General features: G+C 40.8%; 1 protein-coding gene across 2 annotated transcripts in view; it reads right to left on the bottom strand.

The window, feature by feature from the left end:
• The window catches only part of spon1b (spondin 1b), a 92,673-nt gene extending 67,865 nt beyond the window's left edge, over positions 1-24,808 (bottom strand). Inside the window, exons 1-3 of one of the 2 annotated variants that reach the window (XM_071506282.1) lie at positions 24,257-24,808; positions 22,917-23,023; positions 6,818-6,951 (exon numbers count right to left, since the gene is read on the bottom strand). In XM_071506282.1, coding sequence (XP_071362383.1) covers positions 6,818-6,951; positions 22,917-23,023; positions 24,257-24,482 — 467 coding nt within the window. In that variant the 5' untranslated portion in view covers positions 24,483-24,808. The remainder of the gene's footprint in view (positions 1-6,817; positions 6,952-22,916; positions 23,024-24,256) is intronic. The other variant, XM_071506294.1, reaches the window with a different exon arrangement.
• Between the last annotated feature and the right edge of the window lie 1,767 nt (positions 24,809-26,575).

Here is a 26,575-nt window from a genome sequence, read left to right as displayed (position 1 = left end):
ACTGGCAACATTAACCCAATCACAGGAAGACAAAGCTCTCGATTTACCAGTCAATCTTCCCTCTAACCTTCTCACCTATGATCATGAGCTCTGGGTAGTTACCGAAAGAATTAGATCACTGATACAAGCACCTGAAATGGGCTTCCTCCGTAGGGTGGCTGGGCTCAACCTCAGAGATAGGGTGAGAAGCTCGGACATCCAGAGGAAGCTCTGAGTAGAATCATTGCTCCTTCACGTCAAAAGGAGCCAATTGAGGTGGTTTGGGCATATGAAGGATGCCTCCCAGGTGGCTACCCTTGGAGGTTTTCTGGGCCTGTCCCCCTAGGAGGAGGCCCTGTGGTAGCCCCAGAAATCGCTGGAGGGATTATATATTACATCTGGCCTGGAAACGCCTTGGCATCCCCCAGGAGGAGCTGGAGAGTGTTGCTGGAGAGAGGGATGTCTTGAACTCCCTGCTTAGCCTGCTGCCACTGCGGCCCGACCGCAGATAAGCACATGGATGGATAGATAAGTTGAACAGACTCTAAACAACTCTATAAAACTCTAATAAAAGATAATACACTAATATATCATAAAAGACTGTTGTATTAAACAATAAGTAAATAGTATGTACAAGTTTCCATCCATTGCTTTAGATACAAACTCAAACTTCAGTATGGTACAACAATAGCAAGAATGGAGAAACACAGTATCAGAAATAAATGCAGCAAAGCTAAATATGTGTCAGAAAAGTTAAAACATGGTCAACATCAGAGTGGACATCTTCAGTGCCTGTGGAGGCTTTACAGTTGCTGTTTCCCTCAGCCTCAGGCTACATGTTGTTTCAAGGCAGACAGCTCTACAGGTTGAATGACAAGAGTTGGGGTGAAAACTTGACTAAGTGAGGGGGAGGAGGAGGACAGGCCTGACAGTACACTTCCTGCCTCGAGGAGAGAAGTTGCACATTGTATCTTGAAGGTGTTGTTAGTTCCAGTGCCAGTAACGGCTGAGACGAGCAGAGATAGCACATGTTTGCGAGTGCTATTTAAAAGCTGCTGACATGTTCTGCTTGCCAAGAAACTGATGAGTGTGTTTAACAGCTGACTTCTTTCAGGTGTTCAGCTTTCACATCACTTCACTGTGTGAACTTTTAAAAGCAAAAGAAGTTCAGTGGATTTTCACAGTATGAGATCATAAAAAAGTATAGTCTTTACTACAGCTACAGCTAACTACAGTTCCTTAAGGATTAATCTGCATATCAATTAATTGCTTATTTTATAAAATGTCAGAAAATAGGGAAAATGCCTATGAAATTCTCCAAGCTCATGATAACTTGATAAAATTGCATGTTTTGTTCAACCAACCCAAAATGTAAAGATACCAGATTTACTATCCTAAAACACTAAAAAATGCTGGAATTTTAGTATTTTCGCTTAAATAATTATTTAAACAATCAATTATTAAACTGTTTTCATTTGGGGACCATTGTCAATGACAGCTGGCTACCAGGAACATCCTGTCAAATCTTGTTACACCCCTATTGATGCTACCTATTGTATAACAGGCCTTGTTTGTTGCTTTCACCTATTTAAAGGTTCTGTATAGATCATCACTGCCACTAGATGTTGCACTAGACCACCAGCATCTGAGACCAAAACAAACGCTTCATCAACCACACCTTTGACGTCTGCTCTTCCATGACATGCTCCATGGCAATACTGACAGTATTACTGAGATGAGTAACAGAAAGTTAGCTAACAGTATCGCGCTTTCTGTAGGCAGTCACTAATGAAAACAGACATGTAACATTATGTTGCCTTTGAGTTACACATGGGGTGAAAGAAAAGCCAGTGTGAGTCAAGATGGAGCCCTTTACCAGCTCGTAGGGTTCTCCATCTTGGTAAAGCCAGACCAGTATTGGCTGGGAAAGAAATTCAGCCTTGGACTTATCCAGTGGGACCACGGTCACACGAATGACACTGAAGGAGCAGGCAAAAATACTGATGGAGCTGGTAAAGAATTTAACAACTGAAAAATTGATGGGCCACTGGCCAAGTGGGATTTGAGATACTTTGAAGAAGGCTATGCAGGAAATATCAGGTTAGCAGCATTCTGCAGGATTTACAAACAGATGTCTCAGTTGGGAAAACGTCTCATGGCCAATAGAGACTAAAGTCACTGATATCAATGACAGGCTTGAATAAGCTATCACCTTACCCAAAAAACTGGGCATAGACCTACCACAAACCAAGATGCAACGGGCACACAGCAAAACAATTTGTCAAACACTCTCTCCCTGCTACTCAGTGCAACAACTAACTAGTAACAGTCCAGTCTTTCACTCTCATACCCTGTAGCAATAATTGGAAGATTTATTAGCCTGCAAGCAAGTCTGAGCTAGATGCTTATCCCTGTTTCCACTCTTTATGACAAGCTAAGATAACTAGCTGCTGGTTGTAGCCTTTTACATAGAGGTATGGGAGTGATATCACTCTGATCTCATTCTCAGCAAGAAAGTGAATAAGTATAATAAAAGCATTAACGAATATAAAAATCAAAACTATTAAAAAAAAAAACTCTAGCTAATGTTGTAATTAAAAACTAGTCCCTCTGTTTAAGCGGTACAGCTGTCACTAAGAGCTTTGTCACCCATCCAACCAAAATATAATTGCACTGATTTTAAAATAGCAGGTGTTGAAGTTGGCATCAAATTGAAACACCAATCCCAGAGGCCTGCTTCACTATTGAAAGGACCAGTGAGATTCCCATAAAGCAGGAAAAGTACTGGAACACTCCCAACTGTGAGGAGTTGTTTTTGAAGCTTCTTGGAATGAGCTGAGAGACATGTGCTTGACGTCCCAGACTGGCAACATACAGTATATAACAGAGCACTGGGTAGTAAAGAGACTGCAAGATAAAGAGAGGAGAGGACGAAGAATATTCCTACGGTGAGGGAAAACGTGCAATTTGTTGTGAAGATTCATTGTTAAAGTTCCATCTTTTTTCTTTTGTCTTAACACTGGCTAGTACAAAGAGAAATGAGTCACTTGAGACCGTCGCTGTTGTTGTCCATTAAAGTGATATTTTACAGCAAAGACCTACTGCTAAGTGTCTCACTGACTGTTATGAATTTGCTTCTGACGACAATGCCAGTAGTACAATTGGAAAAGCAGAAAATCAGTCTGAACAAAGATTAGGTGAAGGGCAAGTTAGAACAGAGAAGAGTGGGCAGTTAAGGGAGAAGACACAAAGGCATACACGTTAGATGAAGTAATGCTAAATTACTATCTCACTGCTGACAGACAAAAGTGACAGTAATACGAGGTGAATTTGCATAGCAGATGTTCCCCTACGCAGGGCTAGATTTATTGAACTAACAAACATTGGGATGGCTACGTGCCATCTGTCATACAGCAGCCGCAGATAAATTAAAAGTAACAGCTGTGAGTATACTGATGAGGTAAGGGCAAGTTACAGCAAAGGAGGAAGAGATGCATGTCAGGGAGGAGATGGGCACGAGAGAGAGAGAGACAGAGAGAGAGAGAGAGAGGGAAAAGGTAGAACTGTAGAAAAACAGGGAGGTAAGCAGACAGAGGGAGAAACATTTTCGGAGCCATGTTCACTCTGAGTTATCAGCTGTTTATCATTTGTGTTCTCCATTTGTCAGAAAGTAGCTCACAGCTACATAACATAGCTGTCACAACTCACTGTAGCTGTACGAGCCCACATAAAATGTGTTTGTGCTCACGCAGCTGGCGTGAATTAAACTTTACTCTCGTCATGTATTAATTGTCAGAGCTATTTGTTATCATTTTGTAGAGGCATAAATCATAGTCATGAGTAAAAACGATTCCTTTATTTCTTTCACTTAACTCAGTCTCCTGTCTTCCAGCCCTCTTTGGCTTTCTATCTAACCATTTTCTCGTAATTCCACAGCAACCTATGGCTTTTGTAAGAACAGCATTACCAATTAATGTGTTCATCATAACATTAGCATCAAAGTGTTTTAGTCCAGGGGCTAAACACTTTTATAAACTTTTATAAACCAAGCATGGTTGAAGCGATGCCACAAACAGAAATATGCAACTCTGGATGACATTATAGCTACTGTAAATATATTAATCAGAAAGTCTGGTAGAGGTGTAGCAGCAGAAACAACTTCTAATTATGATTCATTGTGAAAGTGCCTTTTTGATTAAAATTAAAAAATGTAGTTTTGTCTTGTTTAAAGTTTTGTTTCTTACTGGAGGGATATTCAACTTTTCAAAGTCTTTGAGTCTGTGAGGGCAATTAGAGATGAAGCAAAACATCATTAAAGTCACCAGATAATCATCCAACTTGTCTCGCACCAACTCCCGAATAGCTTCACATCTCTTCTGTTGACTACATGTTGTTCATTAGACTCATAGAAGTGATAATTAGCACATTTACCTCAGAAGCCAATTGTACTTTTTTGCATCTCTGGTAGTAATGTGTTCTATTCATATTTACCATATATGATGAACTATAGGTATCTTGTTACATGCATTTTTAAAATATATGACCTTTTTTTCTCTAATGCATCTTGTTGCTATTCTTGGCCATTTAAAGTAAAGTTCTATCCATTGTGCAATTCTCTCACATTCCTGCAGGTGTGCAGGTTCTCCCCTTACCGTTTAACCAATTTCAGGAACAAGTTGGCAGTGTGTATTGGAAGTGTGGAGCATAACCAACACTAAAAGACAAAATGACATATGCTTTGATGTCTGGAATAAAAGAATATCCTCTTAACATGTGGGACAGATGACTACTGGCCCTCTACCATGGAGTGATCGTGTCAGTGTCTACTTGGTAATCATTGGCCCAACCAGGAGGCAGATACTGACATACATATTTAAAGCTGTACTAATCAATATTTTTTTATCAATAATGTGACAAAAGACTGCAACACACCTAACTCTAGAGTTTCCGTCACCTCTGTGCCACATTTTAATGTCTTACAGCTCACTGTTTTGGTTTGACAGCCCACAGCTATACCGTTTATTTGAATTCACCGCCTTGCTCTCATCAAGCTTGTTTTTCAGCTTTGTGCACTTCATGCCCAGCACAATGCAGACACAGTTAGCAACTAGCTGGGGAACATAGTGGCTCATTTACCAGCTAAATAGACAAATATTTTTCTCAGGAATTAATGGAGACAAACACAGAAGTAACAGGTGGACACAAACATAACTCCAAATAAATGCTGTGTCGCCGATAACAGAACTGGGAAAGGGGCCTTCATTCCTTAATACACATCAACGGTGGAACACCCTACCAAGAAATATTAGAGAGGCAGGCTCAGTGGACAGTTTAAAACGATGACTGAAAACATACCTGTTCAATTTAGCTTTTAATTAGCTCTTAGAGTTGTTCATTTTATTTTTTATTCTTTTTCTTTAATGATTTCCCTGTTTTAACTCCCTGTCTTTTTTCTATTTGTCAAAGCACTTTGAGCTGCATTCTATGTATGAAAAGTGCTACACAAACAAAGTTTATTATTATAATTATTATTGAATGTGGCTACTGTTTGCTAACACGTTTGCCATATCAGCTTCATAAGGTGTTTTAAGGTGTGAATGTTCTGTTTACAACATGCCACTAAGTTGCAAAAAAATCTGTAATTTCTGCTTCTTCTTTTTTTATTGGAAACCCATAACATAAACATTTTGATAAGGATACTTTAAATGTGCATATAATATGTACACAATATGATATTACTATTACAGTTAAATAACCTTATTAGTTCTCTCAGGTGGACAAACCCTTATGTAATAAGGATACATTCTTAATAACTTCAAACATGTCTTTCTTTTTTGATGTATCAGCCTGGCAGAATCATTGGTCAGGCTCATGTCCTTCCTATTATTAATGTTTATAGCTTACATATATCCTCAGTTACCACTCCACCGCTTGTAACACCATCACCCTTCCTTCTATCCTTCTTTGTGACTCAACACTGAAAATCACTGAAAATGCTCTAAATATGTCCGAATTAGATAACACAGCTTTCTCATCCCATACAGTCTGATCGACATTTTTCAGGAATTCAGAGTTTCACAGTTTTCTTGGAGTTGTCGCTGCCATTTCACACAGTGACAAAAAACTAATGTCTCACACACAAACACAAACACAGACACACACACACACGCACAAGAACACAAACACACACCACTCTTGAAATAACACAGTGCAGGTTTTGAGTCACACCTGCTTCAGACCACAAATTGCCCCCCTGTAATTGTCATCTGTCTCTTTCTCGTAGGGTCGGTCCCTTCAAACCAGCCACACAGTGTGTCATAGCTTCTTGAGAAACACCTGGCAATAGCTTACTTATTGTGTTCCCCATAACCAGTAATGACTATCTGTAAAAACAACAATGACCGCGCCAGGGTGCAGTTTTCGTGGGTGGTGTAGAAGTCCAGATTTCAGGTGTTTTGCTTTGTGCAAGTAAAAAAGTAAAAATTGTAGATCAAGTGTTTGTGCTGTTGAAAAAAAAACATATATAACTGCACAAATTATACCTGTGGTTTATAATATTATCAATTAGTTGAAGCACACCATATGGATTTAGATCTTTCTTTTAGGCAGCTTCTTATTTTCCCTCCGTTCATGAGTGTAGCTCGTTAATATCAGGATTTTTAGTAAGTGACTTTAAAAGCCTTTGAAACTGTCCACTTTTCAGAACTGCTCCTGCTTGCAACTGTAATACCATGATGTAAAGAAATAACACCAAATGTGTTAAACCCTCACTGTGATGTCAGAAGTATAATCTTATTTAAATGTAGGTACATAATTAGACAAAAGTCAGTTCACTCACTTCAGTATAACACAGCCAGTACCAGTCGGCGGCGCTGTCCAGAAAACCTGTATCCTGGTGCGTCTGCGAGGTGTGCTCTCCGTCACTGCAGGGGGACAGTTGGTCATGAACTGCGTGTCGTCCTCATCAATGATCTATAAACAAAAGAATGGAATATTTTGAATTAACATATGAGAAACAAATGACACTGATTTTAAAAATGGTTATTGAATTCAAAAACAGAATGTCTTCCTAGTTTTCCCTGATAATGAGTGTCCAAACCATCCCAAGACCTCATAAACATAAAAAACAAACATTGTTTTTGAACAATTAGTGGTATTCACAAAAAATTATGTCCTTATATGAGGACTTAGTTTACTATAAAACACAATAAGGTCACCATTGTGTAACAAAGTATAAAACTGTATATTTCAATGCCTAAACTGATCAAAGAAATTTCCAAACAAATTGCAAATACTGCAAAACATTTCTCTACATTCCTAACACTTACATGGCCTCTCTCCTATGTGGATTCTTAAGAATAAGTCATTCACTCCTTATATTCCTGTGTGGATTCTACGGTGTGGTTTCTTTTGACTTTTGAACTTTTTATTAGTAGGCACAGTCTGCCATACCTATTTACTTGTGTAAAATGCTGCAAAACAGCAGAGGAACACATTGCATGTCAAACACTGCACACAAGATTTCCCAGAGCAGCCTTTTTCACTGCAACGCATTGGGTTTTTCAGGTTGACCATCTCCAAAAGATGTGCAGCAGAGGTTGTGCAGACTGAGACAGGGGGTACTGGAGTGACCTGACGTTTGTGGCCTTCTTGTGAAGGGTGTGCATCCTCTTCCTGTACATGTTGGACATCAGTGTCTCACTTGCCGGTCAAGTATGCCTGAGCCACTGTCATGCGAAACTCAAGGAACTGCATCACGTCCTTTCTTGCTGTACCTCGTTCATGATTGTCCTGGCGATACAATAACCAGCTGTTGGCTAAAGCGAGATCAGTGAAGTGCATCACTGTCCACTACCTGGTTCGGATGCTCATTCACTAGTAACTCATCATCCTGTCATTCAAGTCAACCCCACCCATCTTGGAGTTGTACTCGCACACAATGTCTGGTCATGTGACTGCCACATATCGCTTCTCCTCCTTGCACCATCACCAGCAGGTGTCTAATGGCTCTTCAGTATGAACAGCGGAAAACATCAAAACTGGTTTGTTGTCATACCACTTCACAACACATACCTTACCCTCCACTCTGGTAACTGACGCTGAGGTTTCTTCATGCCAACTGGGTTAGGCTTTGCTGGTGCATACTGTCAGAATGGACAAGCTCCTGTGAATGGGATCATCTGTTCATTGATTGACACACATTCGCGTCGAGTCTGACACAAGCAGCCATTGAGAATGCGATCCATGAAAGGCCTTGTCTTCCAGATCCTGTCAGCTCTTCTCATTTCTTCTGAAATGTCATAATCAATGACTACTTTCAGATATTGCCTGAGTTTGAAGAATCTGTCAAGTGTGATTCTGTCGCTAATGGCAGGAATTCGGAAGGCACTGGACCAGAACTGCCTCACATGTGGGTAAGGCACGCAAGACAACAAATTTGATGCCCCAAAAAAATGATAAATCTCATCAGTGGAAGTATTAAGAGATGTACCATTGGTGGTTAGTGACATAGCGTTTGTACAGTCAGCAATGAGTTTCATCAACTCTGTGTCGATGTACTGCTCCACATAGTCCAGTGGCTGCCAGTCATCTCACTCTTCTCGCCATTCATTTTAAGCCTCAAATTGAACCAAGTCTGGAGAAAATACACTCCGTTTCCAGCCATCTCCACGTCCAAGTTTGCTTGGTTTTGCCCTGGGTTCAGACGTATGTGGATGGAGTGATGGCTCATCATCCCTGCTCTGCTGATCATATTTTGGTGTATCAGATGGATAGTAATCCTCATCACTTAGTTCCTCATCACTTAGTTGTTCCACATCAGGATCATAATCAAGATCAGGTTCTGGCTCCTCATGACTTGGCTGTTGCACATCAGGATTACCACGCTGATGTTTATGCCCACGTCCTTTGGATCCCACAGCATTACCTCCACTTGTGCCTGGCTCAACATCAAAACTTTTAACTTGCTGGAATTTACGCCCATGTCCTCTTGATCCCACACAGTGTCGTCCACTAGCTCCTACCTCATAATCAACAACACTTTTAGCACACTGGCGTGTATGCCCACATCTTCTGGATCTCAGACATCAGACAAATCCTCCACCTCAGAGATGTCTCCTACTATTGCATTCAAATAATAAATGAATTACATAAGAATAAAAACTAAACAACAATGTAGACTAATTTGAACCACAAGTGATAGTTATTTATACTCTAACTGGTTTCTTCCCAAATCTTCACAAGCTGTTTCCTTACTTTTACAAAGGTTCAGTTTGCATGAACAAAGTCCCAATGTCCTCATACAAATACTTCCTGATTAGCAGTAATGTTAATTACTAAGTCCCAATGTCCTCATATGAGTACTTCAACTTTAGTAGCATCTTAGCTTGTTACTATTGCTAATACCCGTCAAATTCTTATGCCATTTCAAGCTACAGAAACTTATAAGTATAAATACACAAGTTTCAACCACAAAACTGGATGAGGATTAGTACCTTGTCTACTTTTGTTTCTGGACGCACCATAGAAGCATTTTGTTGATATTGCAACCATCTTGTTTTCTTATTATTTTGTGTATTGTACTTTTCTGACCACTAGCTGGCAAAGCAAGTGTCCCTGAATGAGGACAACAGGTCCAAGTTGAACAGAATAAAATATCATGGTGCAGGGAAGCCAAAATGCAATGTCCCCCATATGATGACGCAGGGTCTCAGGAGGCTACCAGGGCTCAATATTATTTGCTTGAGACAGATGTTATTTCAAGTAGCATATGAAACATCTGTATTCTTCACACAGTTGTGGTCTAAAAGTGCTAAAAGTGACGGGATCCCAAAAGTCTTTAGGAGACATCTTTATGGAAACCATGAATGTCAACCATGAATACAAAATTTGGTGCCCATCCATCAAGTAGCTCTTCACTTCAACATTCTCTTCTAGTTTCACTGCGTAAAACCCAAACCTGCTGGTGGCGCTAAAGAAAAAAATCATTAGAATACCTCTTGTAGGGACCATGAACGTATGTGGCAAATTTCAAATAATATTTGCCAAGATATTTTACTCCAAACTGTAATTGTAAAACTGCTGTTGGCACTAGGGGGAAAATCGAGGGATCACAAATGTAACTGAGACTCAGCCACTGGGACCCTGGAATGCCAAAGGCAATCAACTGAATAGTAATTGAGAAATCTCAAGCTGGACTAAAAGTTAGGACTGACCAACCGACAAAGGTTTAGACTGGGTTTACAACTGGGTTTATGCAATTTTGTAGAACACTACTGCAAGTCCACTGTCATTTCTCCCTTTGGCGCTGCTCAGACCTGGCTTTAACATCTGTCTTCATTGATCCAATCACAAAAGCACAGCTGTGGCTGCATTCTTTTAGGAGTGTGAAAGCAAATGTGTCCTGGGCCACACTGAAGGACAACCTACTGAACAGACGTCCTCTGCCACAGTCTGATTTGTATTTCTACACTGTTTCCCATACATATACTGTGGCAACCTGCCACAATTTCAGCATTGACCTCCACATATTGACTTTCTATTTTCTTTTACTATTTCAAATGCGTAGAATCTTATTTCACTGTAGAGCTGTGCGCAGTGTATTGATTCCCTCAATCCTTCCATGTCCTGCTCTCTCTCTCTCACACACACACACACACAAACACATTGACAGCAGACCTGTCTGTCACAGTCAAACTGACAAAAAAACTTTGTCTTTGCAAACAGAAATAATGTACTTGTCTATTTTCATACAGAGCAGGGAAATGAGATCCAATCACAAATGTCACTCGAGACTCGAGACGCATTCTAATTTCCGGTGTGAACTGACGTACTTGTCCACACACCAGGTCAATGCCAGGTCTGAACAGGGCCTATGTACTGCACCTAGCTGCACATTTAATATTAATTCACTGTGTTGAACATTTCTGCTCCAAACACCTGAGCTAATCCAATCTTTATTAAAAATGACTAAACTAAACATATAATACCCTGTAGGAGAAATGTCCTCATTAATGTGTCATGGTTGCACAGAGGAAGTAGTCTTCATCAGTGTTCAGAGTTTTGTCCTCTGTGCTAGGGTGGGAGCTGCAGATTGCACCCATACGCAAATGTATATGTAAATATATGTACATATGCTGACTTTCAATACATGAAATATGTCTACTTATAAAATAAAAACATATTTGTAAAATTTATACATGAAACCTATCAGAAATTGGAACAATTTCATATATTGACATATGTCAATATATACAGTTTGTTTTAGTTTAGTTTTAATTAAATCGCACATGCAACTTATATATGCAATCAAGTCACGTATATAAGTTATATACCTTTAACATGCATGGTCAAAACATATTATACAGTAATATAAACCAAAACCATCATAAATATATTTTTAATAAGTGTACACATACACTTTTACTATAGGTATTTCATATATGTTATGAAGTTATATCTTCAGGATGTTTATATGTGATAATAACATTTCCCTTTACAGATGACATATATGGCATATATTGGACTCATTAAATAAACTCTTAAGACCAGGAGTAAGAGAAACATGAATGATCTTTGATTCTGATTTGATGATGTTGCAAATAATTGTTTTGGTTTTTTGGGTTTTTTTTTTTTTTTTTTTTTTTTTTTTTTTTTAAAAACACATCTGAAGGCAAAGTTGTGTGAAAGAGGGCAACTCTCAAAGTCCCTAAGTGGGGCTCCGGATAATAACAGTCTTGTGTTTTCACGACATGTCTAGCCCAGTCTCCTCAGTACTTGGCCCTTGTCAGAAATTTTTAAGACTAAACACACACAGAGACAGACACACACATGAACCCACGGCCTATGACCTTGTAGCTAGTGTTCTCCAGCTGCCTCAGCTCAACAATAACAATGAGTCCCAAACTCTTGATAGGACATTACGATGGGCGCCAAAGTCACAGACAGCCCTTTCATTTCTTTCTTTTTTTCTTTCTTTCTTTTATTTTTTTTGAAATTCTTTAGCTGTTTCCGTCTTACGCACAGTTTGGTTTACTTTGTGTCACTGAGACTGAAGGTCTGTCAGTCAAAAGCAGACACAAACAACTGGCTAAAAGACAGGAAGAGAAAGGGAGACAGAGCAGGGAGGGAGGCAAAAAATAGATAAAGGAAAAAATAAGAAAGAGAAATATAAAAGAACAGGAAAGCAAAGACATAAGTAAAAGAGGAAAAGACAGTTTTGTGAGAGAGAAGAATATGTATATAGATTAGGACTAAAACGATACATTTAAAGAAATTGCACAATAATAATACTTATACACAGAGCTGCTGTCTAGACATGAAAAACACAGCTTATTTTCTACAATGATGCTGTCAGCTCAGATGTATACGTACACACTTCACATCTAGAGCAATCACACAACAGGGGCAGAGTCTGTGTCGATCATTATGTTCTATCAGGCTACATCTGTCTACCGAACAGTACCGCAGTCCCTTTAATTAAAACCATAATAAAACAAAGTCCTAAATAAAGACCAGATTCATGACAGTCCAGCATGAAGACAGCCAATGACTTGTTAATGTTCTGTACTTATACAAGATAGACATCAATTTTAAGTTTGTTTTGCACCTTTGTGTTCCTTAGTTGATGCAGGGCAGTGGTGGTCGGGTTGACGTAATCAACACGGAATTTCCTTTAAAAGTCTGGATTGTCCTCGTTAAGATGTGCGCTCGTTATGCTGGCCAGTCATGATATTACCCACTACGGACAACGTGTTGTTCTCCTTGAAAATTATGCGTCAGTGACAGAAGTAAGTTCATGTTAATTTGTGCGTTAATTATGTTCTCAAGCGTGGCCAAATGCTGGATGTAACTCAAATGCTATGAGTAAATCTGTTGCTCTGTATTAAGCCAGCCAAAGAACATTTATTCCTAGTTATCAGGTATGCCTCAAGCTGGATATGTTTGGTTGTATACCTGTGTACAAGTGTGTGTGTCCACTGTGTAGTTCCCTTGAGATTTATGTTGGGGCTATAGCAAACAACTAACTAAATGTATGCTAAGCTGCTAAGTGAAGCATTAGCCGAAGGTGTGCTGTTTATATTTGCTCCCACTTTAAGTTGTATGTTAGGCTGCGTAATCCTGTGCTGCATGGTGTGTGTTTGCAACAATATTTGAACAGTATTGTAATTTATTGCTTTAATTTCTTTGTTTTTTGGCAGAAAACCACACACACATTCACTCTGAATACAATCACATTGAGCCATTTTTCATCTCCGCCTTTTATTCCCCTTCCCTGTGTGAAGTCTATGCCTGTGCTTGTGCTACAGAAAGTGCATCCCAGCCTCAGGTAGTGTTCTAGCTGCAACTCCAGGTCGAGAGCAGTGATAGATACGACTGGTGCCTTACAGTCCTACAACCCAGCAGTTATCTCACATGTCCAGAAAGTCAAGCCCTACAACAAGAAAGACAAGTCCCAAGTCCCAAACTTTTGTCCTTGTTTCCCCCTTTTTTTAAATCCAAATTTACTATTTTTTAATGGTTACATTCAAGACAGACAAGTTACAAGTCAAGAGCCAAGCTAAGTCATGCATGTTTGAAAGTAAGACAGTCAAGTCAGGACAGGTGAGTCCAAAAGTCTGAAAACTGGGTTCAACGTCAAAGCAGCCAAGTTCAATCTGAAGACAGCAAGTCCCAAGTTCTGATTTCTATTTAAACAATCAAACTAGGAACAAGTTGGGCATATTAAAGTTTAAGGGCATCACTTCTAACAGGGGAACATGTGAGAGATGGAAGGACAGATGGAAAGAGAGACAGACAGAGAGAGGAAGGGAGCGAGTGTGGGAAGACTGGCAAAGGAGCGTTTGTTTTCATTGCAGAGGCTGGCATGTCTGTGTGTGTCCACGGTTTGTCTATCTCAATCTCTCTCTCTCTCCATCTCTCGCTCTCTGTTGAGACGGTAAACACAGATGCTTCAGAGTGCCTGCACAAGCAAATGCATAGCTCTATTCAAACAAACGCGCACGCACACACACACACACACACACACACACACACAAACACACACAAAGAGACAGAGCAGGAGACAGACAAGGCAAACCCAGGATTTAACAAACAGCCAGGATCCCTGGAGAAAACTGACAATAAGAGTGATATTAGTGTGCGTGTGTGTGTTTGTTGGTCAGTGTGTACACACGGATTGCAGGTTTGTAATGAAATGCAAAGCAGTTACGAAAGAGTGCATACAGTTAAAACCTTTGGGATTTGCGTGCAGAGATGAAACTTTTTCGGGTGAAAAACACAGACAGACAGATGGATAGATTGAAATGTCACGTCAGCTCTTGAAGATGAGCTTATTTCAGGGAGTAACAGAGTTCTCTTGTCTCGATGAAGACCTTGGAGGCGCCGACATTTAGCCTTGAGCTTTCCATCAATCAAAGCTGTACTATTACTGCAGAATACCGCTTGGATCTTGGGGGTATCAACAGCATTGCATCATATTACATTTTGTGTCTGAGCCACCCAACCATAGCAGCAGTGTCACAGACTCAGCTACTCTGTAAAAACTGACTGTGTGTGTGTGTGTTTAGGTTATTTCCTAGCAAATGGAGCTGATTCTGTGGCTTTTGGCATTCAATTACACAAAACAAAATTGGAGAAGTGGGACCATATTTATCATTGGGTCTGTTTAATATAAAATGACCCCAAAGCTCTTCCACTTTTTTCAGTTATAGCTACATTTTCAGTGTCGCATTGCTTTGTAGAGGTCAATTTAAAGGAAATTCGAAACATTTCTATAAGCTGTATTGCCGTCATAGCTGCCAAGCCAAGGAGCGTTTGGGTGTTGTCTGTGTTCATGCAGGCTAAATACGTAAATGTGTGACAGTGTGTCCTACTTGTAAATGGAGCTTAAATCATTCTTTCTCGCCCTTTTTTTAAGTCTGTCATGTTCTTTTCTCATCTCTGTTTTTCTTGTGCGAAAGCTGTGACATTATCGGAGCTAAGGTGTGAAAAGCTCTGACAACAACAGACAAGTCTGTCACCTTGACTTAAGAGCGCACTCAGACTACACAGAGATATACAAAGGCAATGTATTAAAGAGAAAGACTTTCTATGACACAGACTAGCCATCTACAAGCACCTGTGTTTTTACCTGACCTGTTTCTTATTTCCAACCGCTATCACAGACTGTGCTAGCAAAAAACGTTTTCTATGTAGCAATATAGCAATATTTTTCCTGCACCTAACCAAACCTTTGCCATAGCTTCGTCACATCATAAAAGGGTTAATTATTTATTTTTCAACAGTAGTTTTAATAGTTTATCTGTGGCATATCTCCTGATGCTCCTCTGGATTGTATCAGAGGGTTGGGACAAATGGATATAAAATATGTCCAATTGCAAAACACAACTCCGGACTTTCTCCCAGACCCAGGTTTTGTACAAATAGAGTTCTTTTTTAAATCAGTAAATTAGTTGCCCCTGTCAGTTACTGGGTGGTTGACCTTGTTTTGACTTGCTAGTGTGGCTAATCAAAAACAAATGCAGTAGCTCAAAGCAAACAGTTTTATACATTTTTGAGGAGTATCAGGAAACCTCACTCAGAGGGTATCATGGGTTCATGTTAACTGTTTAACCATAACTAATATTCTTCTGAATAAATAAACATGGCTATTGTGTATGAGGCTACATGAGCGTATGAAAATGGTTGACTTTGTGTGTGCATGTGTGTCTGTTTTCCACACTCTTGCCTACTCAGTTTGTTTAGGCTATTGTCAATGAGAAACAGCATGAATAAACTAGACAGGCTCCAGCTCAGACCAGAGCTGAGTCACAGAGCTGCAGCCATCGCTATTGGCTTCCAAACACTAAAACATAAGTGGTAACATTTTCTATGACACCAAACAATGGTAGTTTTGCTCGACCTTTTATTCCGGTAGCGCACATTACACCATTTACACAATATAATTAAGCATGCTTCATAATGATGTTTGTATTCAGATGGAAATGGTGGCTATCATCCCAATTATATCAAACTACCACTATTTGCTGCTGTTGAAAAGTTTAAATTGTGGCATTTTTGCACTCGACTTCCCACAGATCAGCTGTCAGTCAAACAGTGTGGTTAATAATGCGGATGAGTCCTACAGGGGTAATATTTTTGTCCAATACAGAAACCCATCAATTATCGATAGAGCTATCCTCGCTCCTCTACGCTTGTGTTCTAAAAATGAATGTTCATGGGTGGGAAGCCAGTCAGGGATCAGTCCTTGTTGCTGCATTTGTGATTTTTCTCTGGGACTACATGAAGGTGTCAGGCCCTGCTGGCATTTGCACTTACACCGATCAGCCATAACATTATGACCACTGACAGGTGAAGTGAATAACATTTATTATCTCATTACAATGGCACCTGGCAGTGGGTGGGATATATTAGGCAGCAAGTGAACATTTTGTCCTTGAAGATGATGAGTTGGAGGAAGAAAAAATGGGCAAGAGAAAGGATTTGAGCGCCTTTGACAAGGGCCAAATTGTGATGGCTAGACGACTGGGTCAGAGCATCTCCAAAACTGTAGTTCTTGTGGGATGTTCCCAGTCTGCAGTGGTCAGGACCTACCAAAAGTGTTCCAAGGAAGGAAAATCAACTGACCGACGACAGGGTCATGGGCAGCCAAGGGTCATTGATGTATGCTGAGAGCAAAGGCTGGCCCATGTTGTCCAATCCACTAGAAGAGCTACTGTAGCTCAAATTGCTGAACAAGTTAATGCTGGTTGTGGTAGAAAGGTGTCAGAACACACAGTGCATCGCAGTTTGTTGCGTATGGGGCTTCGTAGCCGCAGACCGGTCAAGGTGCCCATGCTGACCCGTGTCCACTGCAAAAAAGCACCTACAATGGACATGTGTGCATCAGAACTAGACCAAGGGAGCAATGGAAGAAGGTGACCTGGTCTGATGAATCATGTTTTCTTTTACATCATGTTGCCGGCCAGGTGCGTTCCTTACCTGGGGAAGACTTGGCACCAGGATGCACTATGGGAAGAAGGCAGTGTGATGCTTTGGGCAATGTTCTGCTGGGAAACCTTACGTCCTGCCACATTGCAAAAAAGGTTCAAGAATGGTTTGAGGAACACAGCAACGAGTTCAAGGTGTTGACTTGGCCTCCAAGTTCTCCAGATCTCGATCCAATCAAGCATCGAGCATCTGTGGGATGTGCTGGAAAAACAGGTCTGATCCATGGAGGCAGGGCTTAAAGGATCTGCTACTGACAGCTTGGTGTCAGATACCACAGCATTCCTTCAGAGGTCTCGTGGAGTCCATGCCTCGATGGTTCAGGGCTATTTTACCTGCAAAAGGGGGACCTACTCAATATCAGCTGGTTGGTCATAACGTTATGGCTGATCGGTGTACATTATCCCAAATGTTTCCAGCAATTCTCTAATCTATCAAAATACGTGATTTTAATTATGATAACAGTCCGTTTCATTTGGTCACCTGTCTATGACGTCCTATCACCTATACACAAGTGTCAGCGTCATGGGCGCCTCCCACAGACTAAAAATGGACTTTTATCCTGTTTTAAGACACATCTTTAAAATACACTTTTTACACCTCGCTCATTTTCAACTATGTGTTTAAACCAGATGAGGGATTTTAGTCATCAGACGTCTGGATCTTAAGTTATCAGAGAAAAAAGCCAAACAAATGTTAAGCAGCTCAGCTCCGAGCCTCTCCGAGACGTCCTGTGTTCGCTAAACAACATCAGGGAATCACTGACTTTGAATGTGAAACTGCTTCATTCAGTGTTTTTACTGGTTATAATCACGTGGTCTACAATAACAATAACTGGTGGACTGTAACTCCTATGAGCCCAAGCTACTTCATGATGTCACCCAGAGCCATCTTTTGTCATTGTTTTCATTGAGAGATCCCCAACGCAAGAAGTTACATAATTAGCGTTTAAGTTTTTTCAGCGATGGTCAGTCATTACTGGTTTTAACAAATTAAACAAACACTTTTTGCTTTTATTACAGTAAAAGTAAAGCTTGAATAAACAGATTAGCATAATGAGCACTTATCTACATAAAAATGTTTTGGATGACTGTCAACATCCATTTTACATCAGTTCACAATACTAACCAAAAAGATTTGTCCTCTGTGTGAGAACATCATTTTCTCCGACACTTGAAGAATTACAACTGAATCCCTTGAGAATCATAGAGTGCAGTAAGTACGAAGTGAAAAAAATTGGCCTCTCTCTCATAGTCTTGATGCATTATGTATTTAATAAGTTGTAATCAGTGCAGAGTACAACATTACTTATGCAAACCTCAAGCATCTGCACCAACCAGCTTGTCAAGCATAATAAATAAAAAAGTTGTGTATACTATTCTCTGGCACAACTGGAAGTAAACAAGCGTCCAGTTGTCCTTGCAAACTCCTGTTAATTACAAAACAGGGAGGGGTGCAAAACTCCTGCTCCTGCACCATGTATCTATCTTTTGATACTTAGAGAGGCAATAATTACTTTAGGATCACATTTCAGTGTGATTATACTGCATATCCGGTCACTATAATTACAGCCCTGCACACATCCTATATGTCCTTTTCTTTAAAGCCCTCTAAGCTCTGCTTGACTTACATAATTGTCTCTATCTAAAACCTATGACTTAGCTATGGCACTTTAAACTGATTGGGTTTGTTTATCCCCGGCTAAACTCAGAACCCTTGATAATCTGTGCAGAAAAAAAGAAGATAATATCTCTTGTCTGCTCATCTCTCCCCTTATCCAAACAAGCTCCGTTTGTCTCCCTGAGCAATAACACACTGCTGGCCTAGATAAATATGACCCACGTCCCACACTAATGCAAGGAGGGCTGGGAAAAACACACACGTAGACCCACATGTATACCCACATGCCCATTTGGTGCATATACAAGCACAAAGACACACATTTCCAAGCAGACAATGGCTGCAGACACAGTGGGACACCGAGCATCTCACATCCACATGATGCACACTCACAGATATACTCTCTAAGGTCTGACACATTAAGACAGAAGTCTTTTAATGGCGGTAACAGGGACAAACAGCAGATTATTGTTTAAGGAAAAAGCAAAGAGCAGCGACTCTCCGTTGTGGTGTTTTAGTAAAGCAGCAGGCGGGCACATTCCAGGACAGCTGCCAGAAACAACCGAGTACCAGAGAGCAAGCAGAGAGAACAGCCGTACGGGGAAACACAACTGTGTTCATTTGGCTCGTCTTCCACTGCACAATAACAATCGTGACATTGCAAAACTGGCTGCATAATTAACTTGTGGAAAGTAAACTGTCAGGGACATGAATCGTTGTATTCAACTTAATTTTAAATAAGCTTTATTATGTAAACCCCTCTGATAAAGAGAAGCTGAGTTTGATGGATTGAGGTCGTTTAGATAAAAAGCCTGAATCAATGTCATGCTGCATCTTCTCTTATCAACCCACTAATATAATATGGGACTCAAAGGATGGCGTATTTAATAAATGAAATCATTCTAAAGCTAATTTCTGCTACTAAATGAATCCAAAGTAAAGTTTTCATTTAGATAACATAGCGTGGTTTGAATGTAACATTATGCAGGACATGTGGTGTCCAACAGTCTGAGAACACAATGGGAATGTGGCCCTGGACGTTTGGACCCCACTGAATCTTTAACAGTCAACTTTTCAGATATATTCTTTCAACAGTTGACAGTGTTTTGACATCTCAGTGCAGATACACATGTCAATTACAACTGTAAATTACAGAACAAAATGTGCTTGATAGATTTGCCAATATATATTATATATATATAATATGCGTTAACAGATTTCAGAGCCAGATTGTCAAATTTGATTTTGTTCAGGCTCAGCACACACTGTTCCAGTTTCTGCTCCCTGGTTTCAGTCTCACTCCAGACGCTGCTGGGACACTGAGGTTGAGACTGCAAGGTGTTTATTGTGCAGGGAGCAGAAATCGAATAGAGGAGAGCGAGCTGAGACGTTTGTGTTTGAACTGTTAAAACCAAAAGCAAGTTAGCCGCACTGCGTGATTGCCCAGCTGATTTCCACCGACTCAGATGTCTCAAAATTTCCTTGATCCGGAAAACCAAAGTCCTACTGTGAGCTACAAAACAATAAGGTTTCTCTGGTATCTTTGTTTTCATGCAACACACCTGCTGTGAGAACCTATTGTATCTTCAGGCAGGATCACACTCTTTGCACTAAACTCCAAAAAAATAAAAAAAAAGTCCAGACTTCTCAACTTTCTTTAATCTGCCTGAGGATCTCATACAAAATCACTCTCAACTTATGAAAATGCATTTTTACAGACGGCTGCGCAATTTGTTTTAATTATTGGTGTTTATTCTCCTGTGTCATTATGGTTAATTGATGCCTAATTTTTTTATTCTTTATCCCATGATTGTTATTTGTTTTATCATAAAGCTGGGTGTAAACACACAAAGGATGCTCAGTATAATTTAATGGTTGGAAAAGTCGCAAGTCGACCCACAGGCAAGGCTGCTGTGAGATGCAGAGGTCAGACTTTACACCACCTAAAAAAGAAATACACCAGCGAGAGGAGCAAAATAACCGAATAGATGTGTGACCAAAAGCTTTAACAACAAAAGAAGTGATGCATTTTCAAGAGGACATATAGTGTGAGTGTTAGACACAAAGCTCACTCCACTAATTGGCTTCACTTTAGACAAGAGGAAGTAAAACTTCTGGTTACATGTCTGATTACTATGGAGCTGAAGGACTGACAGCGAATGAATAAATGAGATAGCCGACACCTCCTGCATGGTCCTCTCCGTTTGTGATTTTTGCCATAAATAAAATCTGAATTTGAATTTGTGTAAACATGCAGTGTAGGGAAACGATCACGGGACATGCATGGCTGATTCTTCCAGTGAAAATGTGCAGCTGTATTTGAGAAAACTGCAAAAATTGTTCAAGGTTTTTCAGAAATTAAAAAAAATGTCAGATTCAGGGCATCCGGTGGCTCACTTGGTAGAGCACACACCATGTGGTTAGACTGACCCTGGTTCGAGTCTGGCCGGGGCCCTTCGCTGCATGTCATTCCCTCTCTCTCGCTCTCTCCCTTGGCTTTCCTGTCTATCTCTACTGTCACTATGAAAATAAAGCAAAATTACCAATATTTTCAGATTCACAAAGTCTTTTGCATGTGGCTGAATTTTCTATCAAACTTCATTGAAATGTGGTCGAACTTTTATTTAAAAGGGAAAAAAAAGAACTGCAGCTGAAAACATCAATGGTGAAGGACTTAGTTACCTTTAGGATTCATTACATACTTTTCATCTAAAACTGATGCTGAGCACTGTGGCTGAGATGTGGAAGCACTTTTGCTGCACTCCTTTACTTTATCTCCTTGCACTTATTAGTACTTCCACCTATGTCTTCTACTGAAGCTTTAGTGTTGCGCCTCCCTTGTAAGTCACACTGGATAAAAGCATCTGCCAAAGTTCCAGGTCTAAGGGATACTCGATACGATATTTTAGACCATAGTATGCTTCCAACTTTGTGGCAACAGTTTGGAAAAGTTTCTATTTCAACATGATAGACCCTCCCTGCACAAAGCCAGGTCCACCAGGCACTGTATGCCCAGTCCTTCAGTGTGACCGAACTTGACTGGCTTTCAGGATGGAAACAGCTACAGTGACACAGGCCTTATCTCCCAGACTGAGAGGCCGATCGAACTAATGCTCCAGTGGCTGAATGAGGAGTTGAGGTTGTTAAAGCAGCAGATCAATGCCTATGGTTTAGGAGTGGGTGTAATGTTCAAGTGGACATATGGTGTTAATTACACTCCGACTAATGCAGGTTAATTCATGTCATACAGTTCTGCAAAAAATCCTGGATCAATGAAGGTTATAATGTTTAGCTTGTCCACACAGTTTTGGAGAGGTGTTGATTTAACCTTGCGCTCATTCGAACCTAAATTAGCTTATTCCAACTCATAGGTTGGTGTTTTTGTTAAGCGACATCTAGCCCTAAAACAACACGGTAACCTTCAAGTGAAAAAGCCCTCTTGTGGTGGTAGAAATGATGACATTTATCCCACTCATGAGAGACTGTTTCAAGTCACAATATCACTGACTGACTTAAGAGTAGGAGTGTCGGCAAAGACAGATGTCATCATCATGAAAAAAGAGGTTCAAGGCACAGTTTAGGATAAAGAGTCGGGTAGATACCTCACACTCACTGTTCAGGCTGCATGTAGGGAAAGCAGCATTGCTACAAAATCTCTGCAATCAGAGGTCTGGTGGATCCCACGTAGAAAAATCCTCTCAGTCCTCTCAGTGTTGGCTACAATAAATCAGCCTCCTGCTCTGTTCAGTAAGAGCCTAGTTAAGGTGAGCATGCGGAAACACACCTACAGATGTGTGTTCCTGTTTACACGGAGCGGGAGGTAATTGAGGAAGTCTGGCTCTCTCCTCAGGAGCTCTCTGTTGCTCAGCAGGAGTTGCGTTACCACTGAACTTAACATCTCACATCTCTCTCCTGCTTTCTCCCGAACTCCCTGTGTTTATCTCTTTTCTCTCTCTCCTCCTCTGCCTCCTCCTTCCCTCACTCCTTCATACGCGGGAGAAAATAACTGCTGCTTAGCAGGAGGGATGCCATGTCAGCCTCCCCCTGGAAGAGCTGCACCAAAGAGGCAACTGGATTCTCTTTTCTTCTCCAGAACAACACCAGAGCTCTGTTTCCCAGCTTCATCCAGGGGAGCCGTGTTGCATCTGTCAGCAACACCTCCTTTAACCTCCATATCAGAAGACGGCGAGGGAGCAGCTACGTCGACTCCCATGTGCATTAAAGCATGCAAATGAGCTCATCTTTTGCGAACTTTCCCAGAAAGCTCAGAGCACATTCAGTATGCAAAGTATCTGTCTTTTTCCCCCCGCTCCACACCTGCTGAACCTTACCTGGAACTGGCCGGCGTAGTCGTCATCTGTGGTGCCCTCTCTGCCCTCCTTCAGCGCGATGAGGGTGAATCCTCTGAAATAAGCCGGACTGGCTGCCAGGAGGACCACTGTAAAGGAGGAGAGAGTGTGTGTATTCACTCCACGGAGAAAACGAGCAGTAAAGAGGCTTTACACTGACACAGGGTCACCTAAGACGATGTTAGAGAAACTCATGAAAGCTGCGAGCGTTTTTCAGCGTTATGTGGAAGAGTGAGAGCTGTAAACAAAGGCTTAGCATCTACAACACTAAAAATTAAAAAGATGCTATAAATCTCACGCAGGGAGTTTAGTGCTGGGAACAGGCCAGGAATGGGAGCCACATAATGAGATGTGGGTGAGATTTCATTCGACTCACCTTCATGCCCTAACCTGGCAAATTATCATACCAGCCCATTTATCTTAAAACTTGCCCTCAGTGCTGAGAAGAAAGATGTCAATATTTTCAATCTCATCTGGTTCTAAAAACTTAACTTATTCGTCACATAAAGGCAGTGAACGCTTGGGAAAATAACTTGTCCTTCACAGGTCCATGGTAGCTGATTCAAATTTAGCCCTGGATTGCTAAAATATTGTGTCACAGCCAAAAAAAAATTGCAAGATCAGGAGTATGATCTCAGTGGGAAGACTTTAAGACAAGGTGACCTTTGATTTTAATCCTTGTTTTTGATGCCTGTATCAAAAGTGTAGCACACCAGGTGCTTTGTATTCTATTACTGTAAAATCCCACCATCCTCCCGATGGATTTATTTCAGTCTTTATGGATAAACTTTGGATTTAAAACACAGAAAGGGTCAAACTTTTTTGATTTTGAGCGCTCATTTCTAAACTCATCAAGAATCTCCATGAGTAGTCCAAAGGTTTTTACTTTTTTTAAGTGGCCAAATCCACCTGACAGGATAGGGGTCAGCTTAATTGGAGCCATATATATATATATATATATGTGTGTGTGTGTGTGTGTGTGTGCGCGTGTGTGTCCACTTGCTTGCAGGATAAGGAGGAGAGTGAATATAGGTCAGACATTATAACATTAAGTAGCCTATCAAACCACTTTTCTCCCTGCAGAGTAGGAAGACTGGATATTTGGAAATTGCGTTCTCCAGGCTGCAATCTCTCATAAAAATTTTGGTTTATTATGCCCACTACTTGTACTGTTAGTGAGTACATGGTGGCTGGAAAGACTAAGTAAAATAAAGACAGAGGGAAGAAATTTTAGAGTACACTTTTTTGCAACTAAAATAAACAGTTCACACAAATTTTGAGCAGGTTTACGCGCGCAAATGAACTCCGAAAACAAACTCTACCTCTGTAGGTCTTGCCAGGTTGGTAGGTTTCCGGGTCCCCCTCGACTCTGAGCCTGAACTCATGGTGTCCATCCTTCCGGGTCCCATGGGTCGGCGCCCGGAGGATCCGCCCGCAGTACCCGTCCGACCTGCCTCCGGAGGGCTCCTCCACGAAGGCGACGGCGTTGCACACAAAACTCGTGACGAAATAGTACTGCAAAAGCAGCAGATGCAAATACATCCCCATCTCGGAACTGCAGCCCAGAGATGAGAGTACAGTGGCAGTCCAATCAAAAAGAAAAAGACAGTAGTGGAAAGGCGAAGCAGCTGAGAGAGGATCAGCTCCTTCCACACCAAACTCCCACCAAACTACAGCAGCGTCACAGTCGGTGCTAAAGGTGAAGACAAGGAGACGGAGACGAGTCCATCCCGAACTAGAAAAAGCGCGTCTGGAGCGCACCACGGTGAAGCAGAGAGAGGAACTGCTGCTGCTGTTTCCGGATCAGTCCGTGGTGTTGACAGAGCCTGGAAGCAGCAGGGTGCACGCAGCTGTCTCCTTGACTTGAAGCGAGGGAAGGTCCAGCCTGGAGCCCCGCACTTTAATAAGAGCCAGCCCTCCACTAACACACGCATACACAGCGTCACACTCACAAGCATACGGTGCACACGCTGTCTATGGGAATGTCACACATGGAGCCGCCTTTTGGGGGAAAAATACAAATGTTGTGCCTTCTGTTCAAATACGACAACACATTTCAGACTCTCTATGCACTGCTGGCTGCATGGGAAATGCATTAGAAATTCATCAGGGAGTCGCATAGTTACATTTACAAAGTAAATAAGGAACAAAATTGACTTTATTCATCCTCATCTCCTGTGCGCATTTACGCATATTTGCTCCAAGTTTACGTTAAATTTCCACGTTTCATGCACAAATCAACAAAAACAATCATTTCATTTAACCGAATGACACAGTGAAGTAAGATAACATCAGTTTGAACTCAATGACACAAATAGTTTGACTAAAATGTTATTCATTTGTCCTTTCCTGTGCATATTCAGGCACTTTCTGGTGCAAGATTAAAGAAAACCAGTAATGAACCTCAGTAAGTATCACTCAGGCACAAGCACAGAGAAATATTTGATGTTAGGAATATAAAGCATTTGGTGTGTTTTCCGGATACAACACATTCAAGTACAGCTAAGCAGATACACTCTCTGCTACCAGCACCTCTGATAGGGACAACAAGCAACCCCGAATGATGATTAAAGTTTAATTAACTGAATTGCTTTCTTAAGGATGAATAATTTCAAACTTAATAAACTTTACACATACTAAACAGTGTGATCATTTTTGCTCTATTACATCCTCCTGTCATTTTCATTGATAGACTTTTCTATATAGAGATCTGTTGTATGTGAGGCGCCCTCAGTTTTCCTCACATCTCCTCACACACAGACCATCATCCCTTGTAAATGCTTCTACAAGACACTAAAGGAGAAGGTGTTTCTTAACCAGCAGGTGTCGCCAGAGTATGTTTGCGCATTCAGGTTCTCAACAGCTACTTGGTAAATTTGTCACTCTTCTAATCACTGCGCCCCTTTACTCTTCCATCTCCTCGTGTTTTATTATAGTGTAGAGGAAAGTATGGGGGATTATGGAAATGCAGAGGTTTAAGGTCTCATATTAAATGTGTAGTTTGGACTCAGCTGAAGCAATAAATTGAGATTTGATGATATTTTGATCCATTTCCTTTTCTTTTTTTTTTATTTATCTTGTTCCTTTACAAAATTTTGTAATCTTCCTGTTATTCTGGCTGAATTACGAAAAGAAACATGCACAACTGCAATTAACCAGCTTTCCTTGTTTATCTAAAACACTACAATTATGATCACTGTCTGCCTTTAGGTTACAAATGTGTGCAAATAATAAAACCTCACTGAAATAAGCTTAATCAAATGAGTTTGCAGCAAACAGATTTGTTCGAGATTTCATGGGTTTGTGTCCACATGCCAAATTTATGTGTGTGTGTGTGTGTGTGTGTGTGTGTGTGGGTGCCTAAGCAGGGGAGTGTTACCTGTGTGTTAGCTGAAAGCACTTCTTAGGGCTGGAGATGGTTAAGCTAAACAACATCAGGCTGGATGTCACAGCATGATAGATCCCATCTGGAGTGACTCTGCACTATAAACGGTCTGACGGATGGCTGACGTCTGGAGCGTACCCTTGACCAAGACTTGGATTCAGGAACAACCCACTGACCTTTCAAAATGAAAACAACCTGTTTGCACACCAGCCAGTAACATTCCTGCATTAAAACATCCAGCTATTTTCTCCAGCTT

This window comes from Trachinotus anak, unplaced genomic scaffold (assembly GCF_046630095.1).
Source record: "Trachinotus anak isolate AG129_WGS33_773 ecotype Australia unplaced genomic scaffold, CSIRO_AGI_Tana_v1 ptg000002l, whole genome shotgun sequence".
Classification (NCBI taxonomy): Eukaryota; Metazoa; Chordata; class Actinopteri; order Carangiformes; family Carangidae; genus Trachinotus; species Trachinotus anak.
The sequence above is the reverse complement of the archived record's forward strand: the minus strand, read 5'-3'. Positions and strand labels throughout refer to the sequence as shown.